Source organism: Meriones unguiculatus, chromosome 16, assembly GCF_030254825.1.
Source record: "Meriones unguiculatus strain TT.TT164.6M chromosome 16, Bangor_MerUng_6.1, whole genome shotgun sequence".
Taxonomy (NCBI): Eukaryota; Metazoa; Chordata; class Mammalia; order Rodentia; family Muridae; genus Meriones; species Meriones unguiculatus.
The window spans coordinates 318,979-336,207 of record NC_083363.1 but is presented as its reverse complement, the minus strand read 5'-3'; the positions used below and the strand labels follow the sequence as shown (position 1 = coordinate 336,207).

Below are 17,229 nucleotides of genomic sequence, written 5' to 3'. Positions count from 1 at the left end.
CAGCAGTTCTCTGGGAACCTGATATCCAATCAGAATGAGAATTGGAGCCTAGTCATCAGTATCCACGCAAAAGATCTTTATTCTGTTTACAAAAAAGAAGGGAAACTCCAGGGCTGTGAGGAATCCCCTTTCTGGGATATCTGAAGAGACTGCAGGAGCCTCTGCTGTGATCCTGGGCCTTCAGCTAGACCCTAACATGCATCCAGTGCTCACTGTTACCCTGGTTTCGCAAGTCTTGTTAAGGTGTCTGTGTACGGCTTTAAGAATTAGGGTGAACTCCTAACTGTGGTTTGTCTCTATTTTAACATTAGAAGTACAACCTTAAAGAATAATTCTCTTGGGCTGGAGAAATGGCTCAGCCGTTAAGAACACTGACTGCTCTCTCAGAGTACCAGGGTTCAACTCCCAGCATCCACATGGCAGCTCACAACAGTCTGTAACTCCTGTGCCAGGGGATCCGACACATGGACAAAAATGAAAGCAAAACACCAATTTATATAAAATACAAATAAATAAATTATTAAAATAATTCACTTAAGAGGTTTTAGTAATAATGTATTATAAGAATATTGTTTTATGAACGAACTATTACCCAAAATATACTAAGAAGAATGGATTTTTTTTGTTACATGCTACAATTTGGCATGTCTTTCATTACTGGATTTTTATATATACTTCTGCCTTTAACCTGTTCTGTTACAAGTTAAAGTATATGAAAAAAATCAATAAAAACAGTATGTGTGGGGAACTGTTTTTAATAATGTGCATGTTCACCTTTGTTGTGACAATGAAAGGACACCAATGTTAATTCTTCAAGGCTATTTGCAATGCAGTCTCAAATACTACCATCTGAGCCTGTGCAGGAAAGAAGGTGCTTACAGACACCCAGAGTCTGAAACAGAATGTGAGGTGTGCATTGTGTGGAAATGTAAGGGAGGGAAGCATTGCAAAGGAAACACAGGGAAGGTGGAATTCAGATACACTGACCCTGAGATTTGTAAAAGAATACAAGACACAGCCACACCACTCCTGGGCATACACCCAAAAGATGATCCACCATACAACAAGGACATTTGCTTAACCATGTTCAGAGCAGCTTTATTAGTAATAGCCAGAAACTAGAAACAACATAGATGTCCCTCAACATAAAATGGATACAGAAATTGTGGCACATTTACACAATGGAATACTACTCAGCCATTAAAAACAAGTAAATCATGAAATTTGCAGGCAAATAGATGGAACTAGAAAAGATCATGCTGAGTGAGGTAACACAGACCCAGAAAGACACATATGGTATATACTCAATTATAAGCAGGTGTTAGTCATAGAACACAGGATAGACACACTACAATGTACAGACCCCAAGAAGACAAACCCAATGGATATCTTAGGCTTCAAGTGGGCTCCCTAGGTACGGGAGTGGGGGACATCTCTGACAGGGACTATATTGCCTGATTTTTTTCTGTCATTTCCTCCTAATGGAACTTCCCTACCAGGTCACAGGAAAGGAAGATGAATGCAGTCCTCATGTGAATAGAAGAGGATCTGGGGTGTCTGGGTAGGGGAATCCCCTATTCTGAAGAACAGGGAAGAGGGGATGTGGTAGGGAGGGTGGGAATGGGAGGAGAGGAGCATGGGGCCTATGACCAAGATGTAAACTGAATTAATTAATCAAAAATAAAATAAAAGAATACAATATACCTTGACACCAAGCAGTAGGCAAAAGCAGCAGAGAAGGGAGCTGGCATACCTTGGAAAGGCTTTTCGTCAGATAGAAAGGGAAACTACTTCTAAATTCCGTAGGTTCAATATTTGAGACTCTGAGAAAATATGGTTTAAGATATGGACATCAAACAGACACTGGCAAGGCGCCCTCCACACCTCTAGTGTGTTCACAGCTAGCCTGGTGGGAATCATCTCCAAAGAAGATTACAAAGTCAGTCCTTTTGGCCATGAAGCGCAGAGCCTGTGCATTTTGTCTTGAAACCGTACATGCCTCCAGTCCATAAGCAAGTGAACACCCCCCAAGAAGCATTGTGTTCACTGACTTGGACACAATTCGCAGACACCTGTGAGGGGGAGTGGGCAGTCTGCAGGAGAAGCCAAGGATGAAGCAACACCGGAAAGGCTGCTACACCCCTGGGAAAAAGAACTGTTAGCTGTATTTGAAGAGTGATGGTGGCGGGATCAAGCAGGTAAATTCAGTGCCTCTGCCTTGTGAACCAGGAAAGATTACCTCCATTTTGTTTCTTTCTGTACTCTTAGAATCCTAGAAAATATTTATTGGAACTCACTTGTTTGGGAATTTCCTATGCCCACACTCTTAATGGTATGTTCCTGTTAGTATGTGGGATCTGAGAGTGGGTGATTTATGAGAGAAAGTGGAAGGTAACTTCTGAGGTTGCAGCATTGCTGAAGGAATTAAACCCAATAATAGTAATCTGTCACCAGCAGCAGACAATACACCCTGACAGGAAAGTGGGAGGACCCCCCCCCACACACACAAAGGTCCTTCTTATCCAACCTGTTAAGTCTTCAGAGGAAAAATAACTTCATGTTTCCCTTCCTGCTTCTGTAAAAGTAAGCTATAACAAAGGGCACGTGACAAACCTATAGACAACATTATATGAAATGAGAACAACATAAAAGCATTATCTCTAAAATCAAGGATAAGACAAGGTGTACTCCCCATGCTTATTTCAGATAAAGCTTGAGGTTGTAGCTAGGGCAGTAGTGCAAAAGAAAAGAAGAAAATACAAATAGAATTCAAATACAGATTATCCTAATCTGTAGATAACATGAGCTTATGCATAGACAATCCTAATGACTTTGCTAAAGCACTCATAAATGCTTTGGGCATAGCAGGCAGCATGCAATCAACATACAAAAATAGCTCTCAATATACCAGTAATAAACTTGCTGACAAATAAATCATGGAAAATATTTCATTTACAGTGTCTTCTAAAAGCTGAAACATGTAAGAACGAACCTAATGAAGGAAGGGAAAGACCTCTACAAAGAAAATGTTAATATAATGGAGCAAGAAACTGAAGTAGACACTACTAAATAGAATATTCATAGGTTGGCAGAATTAATGTAGAAAAATGGATATATTACCAAAATTGTAATGATGTTTTTCACCAAACTATAAAAACAATCCCAAAGTCCATACAGAAACACTAAAGACTCAAAGAGCCAAAAGCATTCTAAACAGAAATACAATTCTGGAGGTATTACTATACTTGATCTCAAATTATATTACAGAGCCACCCGTACAGACACAGCATGATACTAGCAAAAACCACACTGGAACAGTGAAATAGAATTGAGAACACAGAAATACACTCAAACAGATAGGGTCATATAATTTTTGATGGAGATAAAAACATGTGTTGGAGAAAGCTGTTTAACATATGAAGGATGGGAGTTTGAATTTCTTCACATAAAAACCGCTAAATCCATATCTCACACTCTTAATGGAAATCATTTCAGAATGGAACAGTAATCAGAATGGAACAATGTAAGACCCAAAGCTTTGAAACTGTTAGAGAAAAGCATCAGGAAAAAATGCTTCAAGTTTTCTGAAAAAAGACAGTAGTAATATATTTTTAAAATTCCAAGAATTGGCAAATGGAATTACATGAAATGAGAGACCTTCAATATGGCAATAATAATTATCACAGAATGAAAAAAGTCTATAATACAGAAGACTCTATATTAGACAGAGAATGGTAGATAGCATATATAAGGAACTGCAAAGTTAAACACCACCCATTTGCAACTGTGCGATCAATAAACAAGTTACTGAGCTGAACAGGAAGTTCTTAAAAGAGAAGATAAAAGTGGGCGATATACTTGAAGCAGGGCTTCAAGTCCGAATCCTGGGAGATTGCCACTTAGGATTGCTTTGAGATTCCATCTTGCCCCAGTCAGAGTGGTTATCATAAAATATATGACAATAGGTGTTGGTGTTAGTATTATAAACTAGGGCAGACACTATGGAAATTATTATGGAAATATCTCAAAAAACTAAATATAGAACTCCTATATGACCCAACCATGTGTCTCTTAAGTATATGTCAGAGGAATTTAAGGTACCAGATATTTACATGTGTTTGTTTGTCTTTTGCTACTCTTCTAAAATAGCTATGAAATAAAACCAGCTTAGATTATGTCAACAGATGAGTGAGTGGAGTAAGTGTGGTAGATATACAGAGACTTTTTACTTGAAATGAAATTACAGCATTTGTAGAAATGTGGTTAGAACCAGCAATCATCATGTGATTCTCTCTCTCTCTCTCTCTCTCTCTCTCTCTCTCTCTCCACACACACACACACACACACACACACACACACACAGCATGCACACACATGTCACAGAAGTATAAAGGAGATTGTGGGACAGAAGAACATTTTCTTAAAGGAGAAGGAAAGAGGTGAGAGTTGGTAATAGATTACATGTGGCATGAGTATGGAGGGTGAGATGATTTTGTAGAGAGGAAGTAGGGCAGCAGCTTGTGGCTTTGGGTATGAGGGAAGGGAGTGTAGGAGGGATGATAAAGTGGAACAAATGTGACACATATGTTTCAAAATGTAAGAATGAATCAATCATTTCCATGCCATCCTAAAACATTAATAAAAAAGAACAAAACCTAAAATCAATAGGGACAGCAAAAGAAAAAAAAATGAAAGAAAAGAATAACCAAAGAAATAGAGACTTTCTGGGAAGTGGTGGAGCACGACTTTAGTCCCAGCCCTCAGGAGGCAAATGGATTTCAAGGCCAGCTTGGTCTACAGAGAGAGTTCCAGGACAGCCAGGACTACATAGAGAAACCTTGTCTCAAAAAAAAAAAAAAAAAAAAAAAAAAAAAAAGATCATCTAGGTTGTTTCCAGATTCTGGCTATTATGAATAAAGCTGCTATGTCCCTCAAATGAAGAATGGATACTGAAATTGTGGTGCATTTACACAATGGAATACTACTCAGCCATTAAAAACAAGGAAATCATGAAATTTGTAGGTAAATGGATGGAACTAGAAAATATCATCCTGAGTGAGATTACACAGACCCAGAAAGACACATGGTATATACTCAATTATAAGTGGATATTAGATATATAATATAGGATAACATACTAAAATCTGTAGTCCTAAAGAAGCTAAACAACAAGAAAAACCCTAGGAAGAGGCTTAATCCTCATTCAGGAGGGCAAACAGGATAGACATTGGAAGTAGGAGAAGACAGGGAACAGGACAGCATTCCTCAGGGGGCCTCTGAAAGACTCTACACAGCAGGGTATTGAAGAAAATGCTGAGACTCCTAGCCAAACTTGGGCAGAGGATAGTGCAGGTAATTTTATGGAAGAAGGGAAAGATAGAAAAATCTGGAGGGGATAGTAGCTCCACAAGGAGACCAACAGAGCCAAAAATTTGGCCTCAGGGTGTCCTGCAAAGACTGATGAATCAACCAAGAACCATGCATGGAGAGGACCTAGACCCCCTGCTCAGATGTAGCCCATGAGCAGCTCAATGTCCATGTGGGTTCCCTAGTAAGAGGAGTAGGGGCTGTCTTTGACATGGACTCAGTGGCTGGCTCTTTGATCACCTCTCACTGGTAAAATGGCCTAACTAGACCACAGAGAAAGAAGATCCAGACAGTCCTGGTGAGACCTGATAGGCTACAGTCAGAGGGTAGGGGAGGAAGTCCCTATCAGTGGACTAAGGGAGAGACATAGGAGAGGACGGAGGAGGGTGCTGCCGGGAGGAGATGAGGGCGGGGTCTACAGCTGGGAAACAAAGTGAAAAACTGTAATAAATAATAATAATAAAGAAAAAATTGACATTAGTATCTGCCTGGTCAGCCTGACTAGGAAAGGGTCCCCTCTGGGCTGTACTGTGTTTCCTCTGTTCTCACTATGCAGTGAGTGCAGTTGAGGCTAGATGGTCGAGAGCATGTTAGTGTGAGGGCTGCAGTTTCTTTAGAAGTCCCTCTTGCTTCTCATACCGTGAGCTTTGCAGCCCACAGGTTAGGCAAAGTTTCACCTGCTCCAGGGTCTCCCAGTTTACACACCAGTAGGAGCAAACTTCCAAACCAAGGGTGCATAAAATAGGAGATTTTTTTTATACCTATTTCAGGGCAGGGGTAAAACTGTAACACTGAGCTCAGCACTGTATGGGGAGATATAAAATATTTGGGCACTATGTTAAACTTTATATATCATCTTCTTTGTAAATTAATTCCATAACTACAATTTAAATATAAAACAAACCCATACCCACATTTTTATTTTCAACAAGGAATATAGCAGCTCAGAAAATGCTAAAATTTCATCAGCGTGTCAGCTGGGGAAGAGAAAAAGGGAAGTGTGAGGAGGGGCCCAGCATTCAGTGCTGGCTTGGTTTTCTCACTCACAATGTAATGAAAAGAGCAGACACTTGGGCACAGTCAAGACAGTTTTACAAAGAGAAGTCAGGAGCTCTTGAAGTCACAGTAGGGAAGAGGGAAGCCCGAAAAAATTCTGTGTAGCTCAGTTCCACATAAGGCAACTGACTCATGCCATGGAAGAAATAAGAAAAAAGCAAACCAAACCAGGATGTAGGGCCTTCTGTGTCTGGAGGTCTCTAGGGAAAGTACTCAGTATCTCTTAAAAGCAGTTCTGCACCAGCTCTTGGAGTCTGCTTTGTGCTCCCTGCTGAGTGTTTCTGATCACAGCTAAGTAAGTCGTTTTTATTTGCTTAGCTGTCACCTCATTACTCCCAGAGACAGACTTTTCTGTCTTGATCCCTTGATGGAAGACTGAGTGCTAGGAAAGGAAGGTTTAAGGACCAGAGGGCTGCCACGGTGAAGAATCCAAGCATTCTCTTTCCTGCTGTTCCATCAGGGCAGGTGTGGGTTGAGTGTGCAAACTATAGAGATTCTTTAATTTTGGTTGATTTCTATGTAACGGGTCTTTGCTAGACTGATGATCCCTTATTCAACAAAGGACACTAAACTACTAGCGGGATTGAAAAGAATAGTCAGGAAGATATGTTGGGTTTCTCACAAGAATTGTCTGATACTGTTGCATATATCTCTTAATTATTATTGGGATCTTGTATGACAATTTTACATGCTTGTTATGTGCTTTCAGTGACAACAGATAATACACTTTCCCACAGTGCTCTGCAGAAGACACAGTTCAGACGTTCTGTGCTGTATGAGATTCTGGATTTCTAAGGTTGTTTTCTTGAGTGCACTCTTTAAAGAGAGATACTAGATCCTTTAAAAATAAGAGTCCTCAGACAGAGAGACATTTCTTCCCATGAATGTTTTGAGAATGTGGACGCTTAAAAACCATTCTTGAGTTCTTACCATGTAAGATTCATTTTGAAAAGTCTGGCTTCTTCTTGTGTTATATTCTTGTCTAGTTTTGCAAGAGGAGAAAGAAGTGATTTTTCCTTTTTCTCTCAGTGAGTATTTCTTCATTATGTGGTGATTTATTGTGCTCAGGCTATTTGTTGTTGAGTTAGCCTGCTTCATTTGGGACCACTTAAAGAATTTTGTTCTAGATTTGGAAATGAAAAGACCGGTTTTCTGGTTTTAGTGGGAATTTGTTAACTTTGTGATCATAATAATTCTTTATAACAATAATTTTTAACTCCTTTGGTTTATATGAAAATAATGATGTGATATTTAGGACCTTTCCCTAAGTTCTTCAGCATTCTGACCTTGTAAAACAGAAGTACATTTCTTTTATTTTTGGAAAGTTTACTAGTGTCTGACAGCCCAAAAGGTTTGGGCTATTGCTAAATGTTTCTAACACATATGTTCATTATTTTATTAGAAAATACACAAGACAGGGTATCTGTTCTAAAAAGATTTATGGCCAGAAATGGTGATAAAAGTCAGAAAAATAAACAGATTTTTATATACCTAAGTTTTGTAGCTTATATTGAAACAAAGGCTGCTAGAGTTTCCAGGATGGGAGAGACATCTTTTGTAATTGAAGAGAAAGGTGGCATTTAAATTGAGGTTTGAACGAATAAAGATTGACAGACAGAAATAGGATTAGGAAGAAACATACAAGCTGATCACCTATAAATAATAAACTTAGGAATCCTCCCCTGAGAAAACTTTCAAGGCAAAGTAACCCCAGTGGAGAAACATTCAGTTAGTCTATCCATCTGTTTTTACCATGTGAGAGCCTGATGACAGACTAGAACAAATGGGAAGGGGGAGGAAGGAGCTCAGGGCCCAGGGCACCTGGGCATGACCCTAAGTGGCAAAGCACGTGCCCCAGGGCCTTACGAGGAGAAAGCAGTTTGTTCTCCGATTGTGAAGTAGACACTGAAGTGGAAGATGGAGCTGTGATCAGCTGCTTCCTCTGTTACTCATCTGTGGGTGGATTGCAGATGCCATGCCACTGGCCTGTATGTTAAGGGACAGTCGCCAGCAGGAAAAGTGCCTCATGAGACAGTGGAGTGGAGTAACAAGGGGCTTCTCCTGTATTTACAAGCAGCTTCCTTTCACCAGGCTTTATTCTTCAACTCCGACTCAGTTCTTCCCTGGACGTCTTCATTTTAGTACGTTGCCAGTCTGTTGTTCGGTTAACTGGTGTGGCAAATTAATTGTGACCTTAAAAATGTCGAACCCCATGTTGCTTGCATGTTGATGTATCACAACTCTCTCCAGTACATACATCTCTTCTGAAGTTCAAGAACCAGTTCTCTTAAGACATACTTTCTTGGGTACCTAAAGTTGCCTGTAACGTGGCAGCAACTGAACATGAGCTACCCACTGCTTCCTGTTGTCCTTGTTTCACTGAGAAACTTCACACACCACTTGTTAAACCAGGAGCACAGCACACTCACTATGGCTTCTAACTGACTAAAATGTGCCTCTCAATATTGCCATTTCTACCAGTATCATTATAAGAAAATTATTTAATTATTGTAATTTATTAAGTTTTTTATTTTAACACGGCATATCTATTTTATATTTTCGTATTGTGTATTTGTTAGTACGAGATGATATGAGACTCATCACATGGTTCTTTTAACAACCCTACAAGTCTTATTCTCTTAGTCTTTCTAACTCAATAAAATATAAAATATAAAATTTTAAAGTAGCCCTAATAATGTGGTGATTTTTTTGGAGTTTGTTGTAATGTTTAGTTTTTTATCTCTGATTCTGTTAATTTGAGTCATATATATGTAACATTTGTTAACTGTATTAAAATATATTATTTTTATTTAAAAGAGTATTTAGCATATGTCAGTTATTATCCTAAACTTGTCTTCTTCTTCATTTGAATTTTTAACTGAATAGAAAAATATTTATTATTATTATTTACAATTTAGTCATTTTGTATCCCAGCTGTAAATCCCTCCCTCATCTCCCCCTGGTCCCACCCTCCTTCCCTCTTTCTCCCCTATTCTTCTTCCCTAGTCCACTGATAGGGGAAGTCTTCCTCCCTTACTGTCTGAGCCTAGCCTATCAGGTCGCATCAGGACTGCCTGGATCCTCTTCCCCTGTGGGAAGGTCACCCCACCAGGGAGAAGTGATCAAGGAGCAGGCAACCTAGTTCATGTCAGAGACTGTCTCTTATCCTCTTACTAGGGAACCCACATGAAGACTGAGCAGGGAGTCTAGGTCCTCTCTGTGAATGGTCTTTGGCTAATGCATCAACCTCATTTGAATTTTAAATATTGCATTCCCTGATGTTTCCTTGCTCCTCCATTACTTTCTGGCTCAGCTCTCTAGTATGACATTTCATGACTCTTTACTGAATGACTGAAATAGTGAATTCAACGAGCTCATTTTACCTGCTTCTTCTTTCCTCATTTCATTGTTCACATGCCTTTTTGTTGTTGTTCTTCTTCTTTTGACAATTATGTAATGGTTTTATTTTAGAACACTTAGCCTTTTCAAAATACAGACATCTCATGTCCTTGAACTTTCTTCTGTTGCTCTTAGATCCCAAAGATTCGATCTTTCCCAGAGAAGTCGTGTGCTTGTTTTCTGAAGTGCAACTTCTTTGTCTCCATTAAGGTCTCATGTTTCCTATATACTTTCTCTATACTTGGAGTATTTGCTTGTATCCTTCTTTATGCGAAGAGATTTCTACATCCAGCTTGCCTGATCTACTCAACTCCTGTTCATGAGGCTCAGATGAATTTTTTTCTGAGAAGTTTTTGTTAACTAGTTTCCAAACCAGGCCATCCCCTTTACTATTCTGCTTTAAAGCAATAATTATGATTCTTAGATATTAGAAAACTATTTTATGCAAGATAACCTTCAGTATATCATTCTAGTATATGGTCAAATGCTGTCTTGTCAGCTTCGGTAAATATGCCATGTGAGGCAGAAAGCTATGAAAATCCACTTGCTAAGTAAAGTGAACAGAAAACACGAGCCTACAGAGTTGGCTTAATTCTCCTGTAGAAGTATAAAACAAGAAAAACCTTGAAATCAAAGGTAGAAATAAGAAATGAGATATAATGTGGATTAGAGAATAATATATGGAGATTCTTCTGTTGTGGAATGAATGTTGTACTACAGAATTCATTTACTCTGCGAATGAGAGATATTACATTATGAAAATGCAAATCTTTTTCCAATTTGCCTTTCCCACCACTGAAAAATCTTCACAGTAGTTCACAAGAAGTAAATAAAGAAATTAAAAATACAAACTGCCTTTCAAACTTGTAATTAAAATGTATAAAACTGTGTTTAAGTCAGGGAAATCAATAAAATGCACATTTTGAATAAGTACATAATATTATGCTTCATTTAAAATTATATTAAATAGTAAAATGATATTTTACTTCTCTCAAATAATTTTTATAATTTGTGTAACAAACATCACATACACATATGTGGTATAATTTGGTAGATTGTTATGTAATAATTCTTCTTGCAATTAAAGTATTTTAATTCACTTAACCTAGGCTCTGAAAAAGTATTGTTTAGTAACACAAACATAAAATTAAATAATGTTCAAGTTGGCCAGAAAATGCAAAAATACACTAGAATTTTATTTTTTTAAATAAGCATTCAAGTAGAATACTAGATGTTTGATAACAATTAGGTTTAATTATTGATTCTATTGGAATTGGTATAGCACATTAAATAGTTACAGGAACAAGATATAAAAGTTTGCAATATTGTGGTTAAAATATCCAATTATATGATCTTTAGTCACCTTAAAAACAAAACTATATATATATATATATATATTAAAAGAGCATTTTGCTGTCACTAGGTAAAGCAAACTAAAACTCCATTCACCAATTGTATGTACAAACTCTTGAGAGAGAGAAAAAAGTATTTTCATCTGCTATATTACTTCTGCTAGATTTATCCTGCTGAGACTGTGATTCATCCTAGAAAATGGGAGAAATAATGCTGTGCGTACCACTGGATTTGTGTAATGAGTCGCTGAAGCCAGGTGCAGTAACACATGTTTTTAATCCCAGGGCTTGGGAGCCACAGGGAGGCAAAACTCTTGTGAGTGTAAGGCCAGCCTGGTCTAAAGAATGAGTAGTGAGGATAGCCTGATTTACATAGTGAATTGTGAGGCTAGACTGGGCTACAGGGTGAGACCTTGTCTCAAAAACAAAACGAAATAAAACCAACCGAACAAAAAAAGAATAGCTGAGCTACTCTGTAGAAAGTTCTTCCAAATGATCAGAAAACTCCATATAGTGCTTTCAGTGGTTTATCAAACAGAAAAGGAATCTTGAATCAGCCAGTGGTTCTTGAATTTCCCAGATTGCTATTGTGTTGGTTAGTTTTATTTGTCAGTTTGACATAAGTTAGAATCATTTGGGAAGACTGAACTTCAATTGGGAAAATACTGCCCATTAGATTGTAGAGCGTTTTTGTTTTGATTTATAATTGTTGTGGTGGGACCCAGATCACTGTGGGTGGTCCACCTCTGGGTAGGTGGTTCAGGGCTGTATAAGAAAGCAAGCTGAGCAAGCCTTGGGGAGCACGCCAGTAAGCAACACTTCACGGCTTCTGCTTCATAGGAATATCTCCAGGTTTCTGCCTTGAGTTCTTGACTTCCCTCAGTGACGGACTAAAACTAAGCTGAAATAAACTCTTTCCTCCTCAAATAAAAAATTCAAGAGCCATTGGCTAATTCAAGATACCCCTTTTATTTGATGAACCATTGAGAGTACTATACGAACTTTTCTGATCATTTTGAAGAACTTTGTACACAGTGTCTCAGATACTGTTTCTGATTACTGCTTTTAGACATGGTCTTTATCACAGCAACAGAAACCCAACAGTAACAGACAGTGATCTTTGGAAAATTTATAAAAGTACAAGTGACAGGATTCTAAACTCATACTATCTAATTTAGCATGCTCACTATTGAAATTTTTCTAGCCCCAAGTAAATGAAACAATGTTATTCATTAACAAGGATGGAAACACAAAAAAAGTTTGCTATGTTTTCAAATAACTCTAACACCAAACAATGATGTTCAGTAAAATCTGAAATATTGATAACAACAGGTTAAAAAATTTGTTTTACTATTTATTTAGTTATTTATTTTGTTTTTAAACATTTTTTTTTGTTTCTAACATGTGTGTTTGTGTATTCCATGGCATGTCTGTGTGGAGGTTAGAGGACAACTTGAGGGAGTTTACCCTTTCCTTCTACCTTGTGGGTTCTGGAGATTGAACTCATCAATTCTTCAGCCTTTCAAGTTCTTTTACTTGATGAGCCATTTCTCTGGACCTGTAGTTACTTTATAAAAACTTCCTTCCTTTAAATGACTGAAGCTATATGCTGTACCTAATGTCAGATCAGCACTTCTGATTTATGTCTAAGTCAGGACTAATACATTTATATGGAATAACATTAACTGTTCTTTACCATAAAATTTCATTGCATATACATACTTAAAAAGAATCCAATCAAGTGAATAAATTGTAACAAATGAATTGATTTAATTTTAAAAAGAATCAATTATCTATTGGTGGATATCTGGGCTGGTTCCATTTGTAGTTATTGTGATGAGTACAAAAACCAACATGGATGTGCAAATATCTATATGGTATGTAGACTTGAATCTTTCTGCAAACACATTAATTTTAATGAGAAAAAGGAAGACACTTCTTGTACGTTCTTATCTAAGGATGGGAAGGAGGAGCAGAGATGGCTGTACAGGAGGATCTGAAGCCCAGGCGTTCTACGAGCTACACCATACAGCATGTCTGCACACCAAACAAATGCAGAAGAGCTTGACCCAGCTCTTATAAAAGGGACCCTTAGAAGATAGAGTCCTACTGCGGTGTTTTTCAGCTTAAGATGGTAGTGTTGTGTATCTCACAGGGATTTAAATGTACATATATGTTTTGAGTGGCAGGAATGGGTTGTGTCTTGCAAAGAAGTGATCCACTGTGGTTTGGTATCCAGTGTGGTTGTTGGTGACATTATTAGTATTAAAAACACTTGTTTTCTTGTTTTTCAGATATCACCTATGTATCTTTTTGTCAAATTCACAAAGGGAAACCAGCTTACATCATGGAAGGAAAGAATCAAACAGCTCCATCTGAATTCATCATCTTGGGGTTCTCCAACCTGAATGAATTGCAGTTTTTACTCTTCACCGTCTTCTTTCTGACTTACATATGCACTTTAGGAGGGAATGTTTTTATCATCTTGGTGACCATGGCCGATTCCCGCCTGCACACACCCATGTACTATTTCCTAGGAAATCTCGCCATTATTGATATCTGCTACACCACTACTAATGTCCCCCAGATGATGGTGCATCTTCTGTCAAAGAAGAAAATAATTTCCTACGGAGGCTGTGTGACACAACTCTTTGCATTCATTTTTTTGGTAGGCTCAGAGTGTCTCCTCTTGGCAGCAATGGCATATGACCGGTACATTGCTATCTGCAAACCCTTAAGGTATTCACTCATCATGAGCAAAACCCTGTGCAGCCAGTTAGCAGCCATGTGCTGGACAAGCGGTTTTTTCAACTCGGTGGTGCACACTGTTTTGACCTTCCACCTGCCCTTCTGTGGTAACAATCAGATCAACTATTTCTTCTGTGACATACCACCTTTGCTGATCTTGTCTTGTGGGGATACTTCCATCAATGAACTGGCTTTGCTGTCCATTGGAATCTTCATAGGTTGGACTCCTTTTCTGTGCATCATCCTTTCCTATCTTTACATCATCTCCACCATCCTGAAGATTCACTCCTCTGAGGGAAGGCACAAAGCCTTTTCCACCTGTGCCTCCCACCTGCTCATTGTTATTCTCTATTATGGCAGTGCCATATTCACATATGTGCGGCCCATCTCATCCTACTCACTAGAGAAAGACAGATTGATCTCAGTGTTGTATAGTGTTGTCACACCCATGCTGAATCCCATAATTTATACACTGAGAAATAAAGACATCAAACAGGCTGTAAAGACCATAGGGAGAAAGTGGCAGCCACGAGTTTTCTCTTCTGATATGTAATCTCACTTGCCTGTAGTCAATAATCTTACATTAGAAAGTTAACTTTCTCACCGCTCAGTTGTTGCTAGTTATATTTCACTCAAAATCTGATTACAATATTTAGAAACAGAATGAAGAGTTGGCACACCTGCATATCTGAGCTTTTGTTAGCCTCTGATGGAGTTAGTTATTTTAGTTTCTACCCTTTTATTTGTCCTTTTGTTAGCCTCTGACGGAGTTAGTTATTTTAGTTTCTATCCTTTTATTTATCCTTTTGTTAGCCTCTGATGGAGTTAGTTATTTTAGTTTCTACCCTTTTATTTGTCTTTCCCATTTTGGAATCCTCATCCAAACATGGTCCTTTTCTCATGCTATATTTCATTGATAGATTTCATGGCTTATTACTTGCTATGAAGGACTGCCTTCCAGACCAAGCAACTGCCATCCTGAGACCTTCAGCTGCACCCTTTTGCAAAAGATCACCCCATCTGGGATTGTTTACTGTTTACACTCTCTCATGGAGGGTGGGAGGGCTCAACACATTACCCTAGCATCAAGATGCTCCTGTTGTATACAATGTGGACTCAGGGAGGGGTTAGAGTATATAGGTCAGGGAAGACAAGGGGAAGAATCGACATCTATGGGGCTGTGGGCACCTCATTCCTGCTGGGTAATGCAGGTAAAGTCTATTGGAGGAAGAATATCCACACCCCTGTAATTTATCCTCTAAAAAAGCTCAATAAACTCATTCCCAGGGAGAAATTTGGCAGAATTTTGCCTTGGTTTGCTCTTGAAAAATTGTTTATGTCTCCCTCTGACAAGAAATTTTAGCAGCTGTATTTCCTATGTGTAAAAGAATGAGAGACCTGCGAGATGATCTAAAAGCACTTGGTGTCAAGCCTGATGACCTGAGTTTGATCCTTGGGTCCCACATGGCAACTGGAAATTTGTTCTCTGGCCTTCATTCACACAATGTGGCACATATGTTAACACCCCCCCACACACACACTTGACTTTTTGTTGCCTAACTACACTTAGGATATAGTTGATATACCCAATATCACTCCATTGGAGAAAAATTATTTTTCCCTTTGCAAATAGTAATTAATTTTGTCACCTGCTACATGGGCCAAATTAAACATCTTTATGTTGTAAAGATGGTCAAGTATTTTAGTTCATATTTAGTCAACTCTACCAAAAGATGAAATATTCCAAAGGGATTTTTTATGGTTCATATATCTCTTTTATAGAGTATCATAAGCTTAGAAAACATTTTTCTGAAAACATAGAAAACCATGATATAAAATATATAGAAAATGAAGTAGAATTTTTGAGAGGGAGTAAAATGTTTTACTTATGTAACAACTGATCAAAAAAGGTATGGGTTTTATGTATAAGTATTGACTTACTGTTTTTATATGTTATTACCAAGTATGAGTTACAGAACAATTTTCTGGTGAACATACACTTAAAAAGGCTACAAAAACACTTGTGATCTGAATTCAATATAACACTAAAATCATACATTGTATCCAAGAGGATTTTTATCTGTGAAAGATAAGGGTGGTTCAGCATATGCAGACATTAGTTAGGAGTCTCTAGAGGAAACAGCATAATAGAACATGAACACACACATACACACACACACACACACACATATACACATGCACACTTACATGTCCGCTTACACACTGTGGTTTAAGCAGTTGAATAACAGCTGTCTCACACCTAAGAACCTCAGCACTCAATAGTTTCTTAGTCTACAAGGCTAGTTGCCACAGTAGTTGGAGTAGTCAAACAATGACTGTCTCATACAGGGGACCCCAGTCCACAGGCTGGGTGTCCCAACAGTTCCAATCTGGAGCTGAGACTTGGAGGGGTTCTGGAAATCCACTGGTCCCCAGTCTGTGTTGGAAGCCTGGAAAATTTGTCCAAACACCAGCAAAGAAATCAGCAGCAGTAGCAAAGGGTAAATTAACTGAGCAGTGAAAGGGAAGACAAAGTGAGCAAAAGGCAAACAATCTTCCTTCTTCATGTCCCCATCCAAAGGTGCCACTCACATTTGGAGTAGATCTTCACATATAAATTAAGGCAATCAAGACAAGTCCATAATTGAAGATCCCTGATGAGATGGTGCGAAGCTGTGGCAAGTTGGCCTTTAAAACCAACAATCACAGTGTGCAAATCAAACATACAACATGCACTATTAATAGACTAATGGCAAAAATAACAGCCATCACAAGAGGTCTAGAAAAAGCACCTAGGAAGGTACAAAAGCTTAATGAAGAAAATAGGGATAGATGGAACATACCTCAAAATAATAAAGGCTGAGCCAGGCATAGTAGTTCATGACTGTAAAGCCAGTACTTGGGAGGCAGAGGCAGGTGGATCTCTGTGAGTTCGAGGGTAGCCTGGTCTACAAAGTTAATCCAAGACAGTCAAAGCTACCCAGAGAAACCCTGTCTCAAAAAAAAAAAAAAAAAAAAACAAACAAAAAACATATAAAGGCTGCACATGTGACAAATGTACAGATATTGTCCTAAATATGGAAAATTGAGTGTCGCTTCTAACATTTGTAACAAGACAAACATTACTCTTATTGAATACAACAGTCAGTTTCTATTTGAGCAATAAAATAAGAGAAAGATACAAAGTAGATAAAAATTAGAAAGTAAGAATTTATCTTTGCCTTTTTGTAAATGACATGATTTTGTACTTAAAATACCCCACAAAGTCACCAGAAAAATTTTTAGATATGATAAACATTTTCAATAA

At 38.2% G+C, this 17,229-nt stretch overlaps 1 protein-coding gene across 1 annotated transcript; it reads left to right on the top strand.

Annotated features, from left to right (window-relative positions):
* The first annotated feature begins 13,468 nt into the window (after nucleotides 1-13,468).
* On the top strand, nucleotides 13,469-14,541 carry LOC110562330 (olfactory receptor 5V1). The gene has a single exon (XM_021659046.2). It carries the CDS (start codon nucleotides 13,522-13,524, stop codon nucleotides 14,473-14,475), a length of 954 nt encoding a protein of 317 aa, XP_021514721.1. The 5' UTR covers nucleotides 13,469-13,521; the 3' UTR covers nucleotides 14,476-14,541.
* Nucleotides 14,542-17,229: the final 2,688 nt, after the last annotated feature.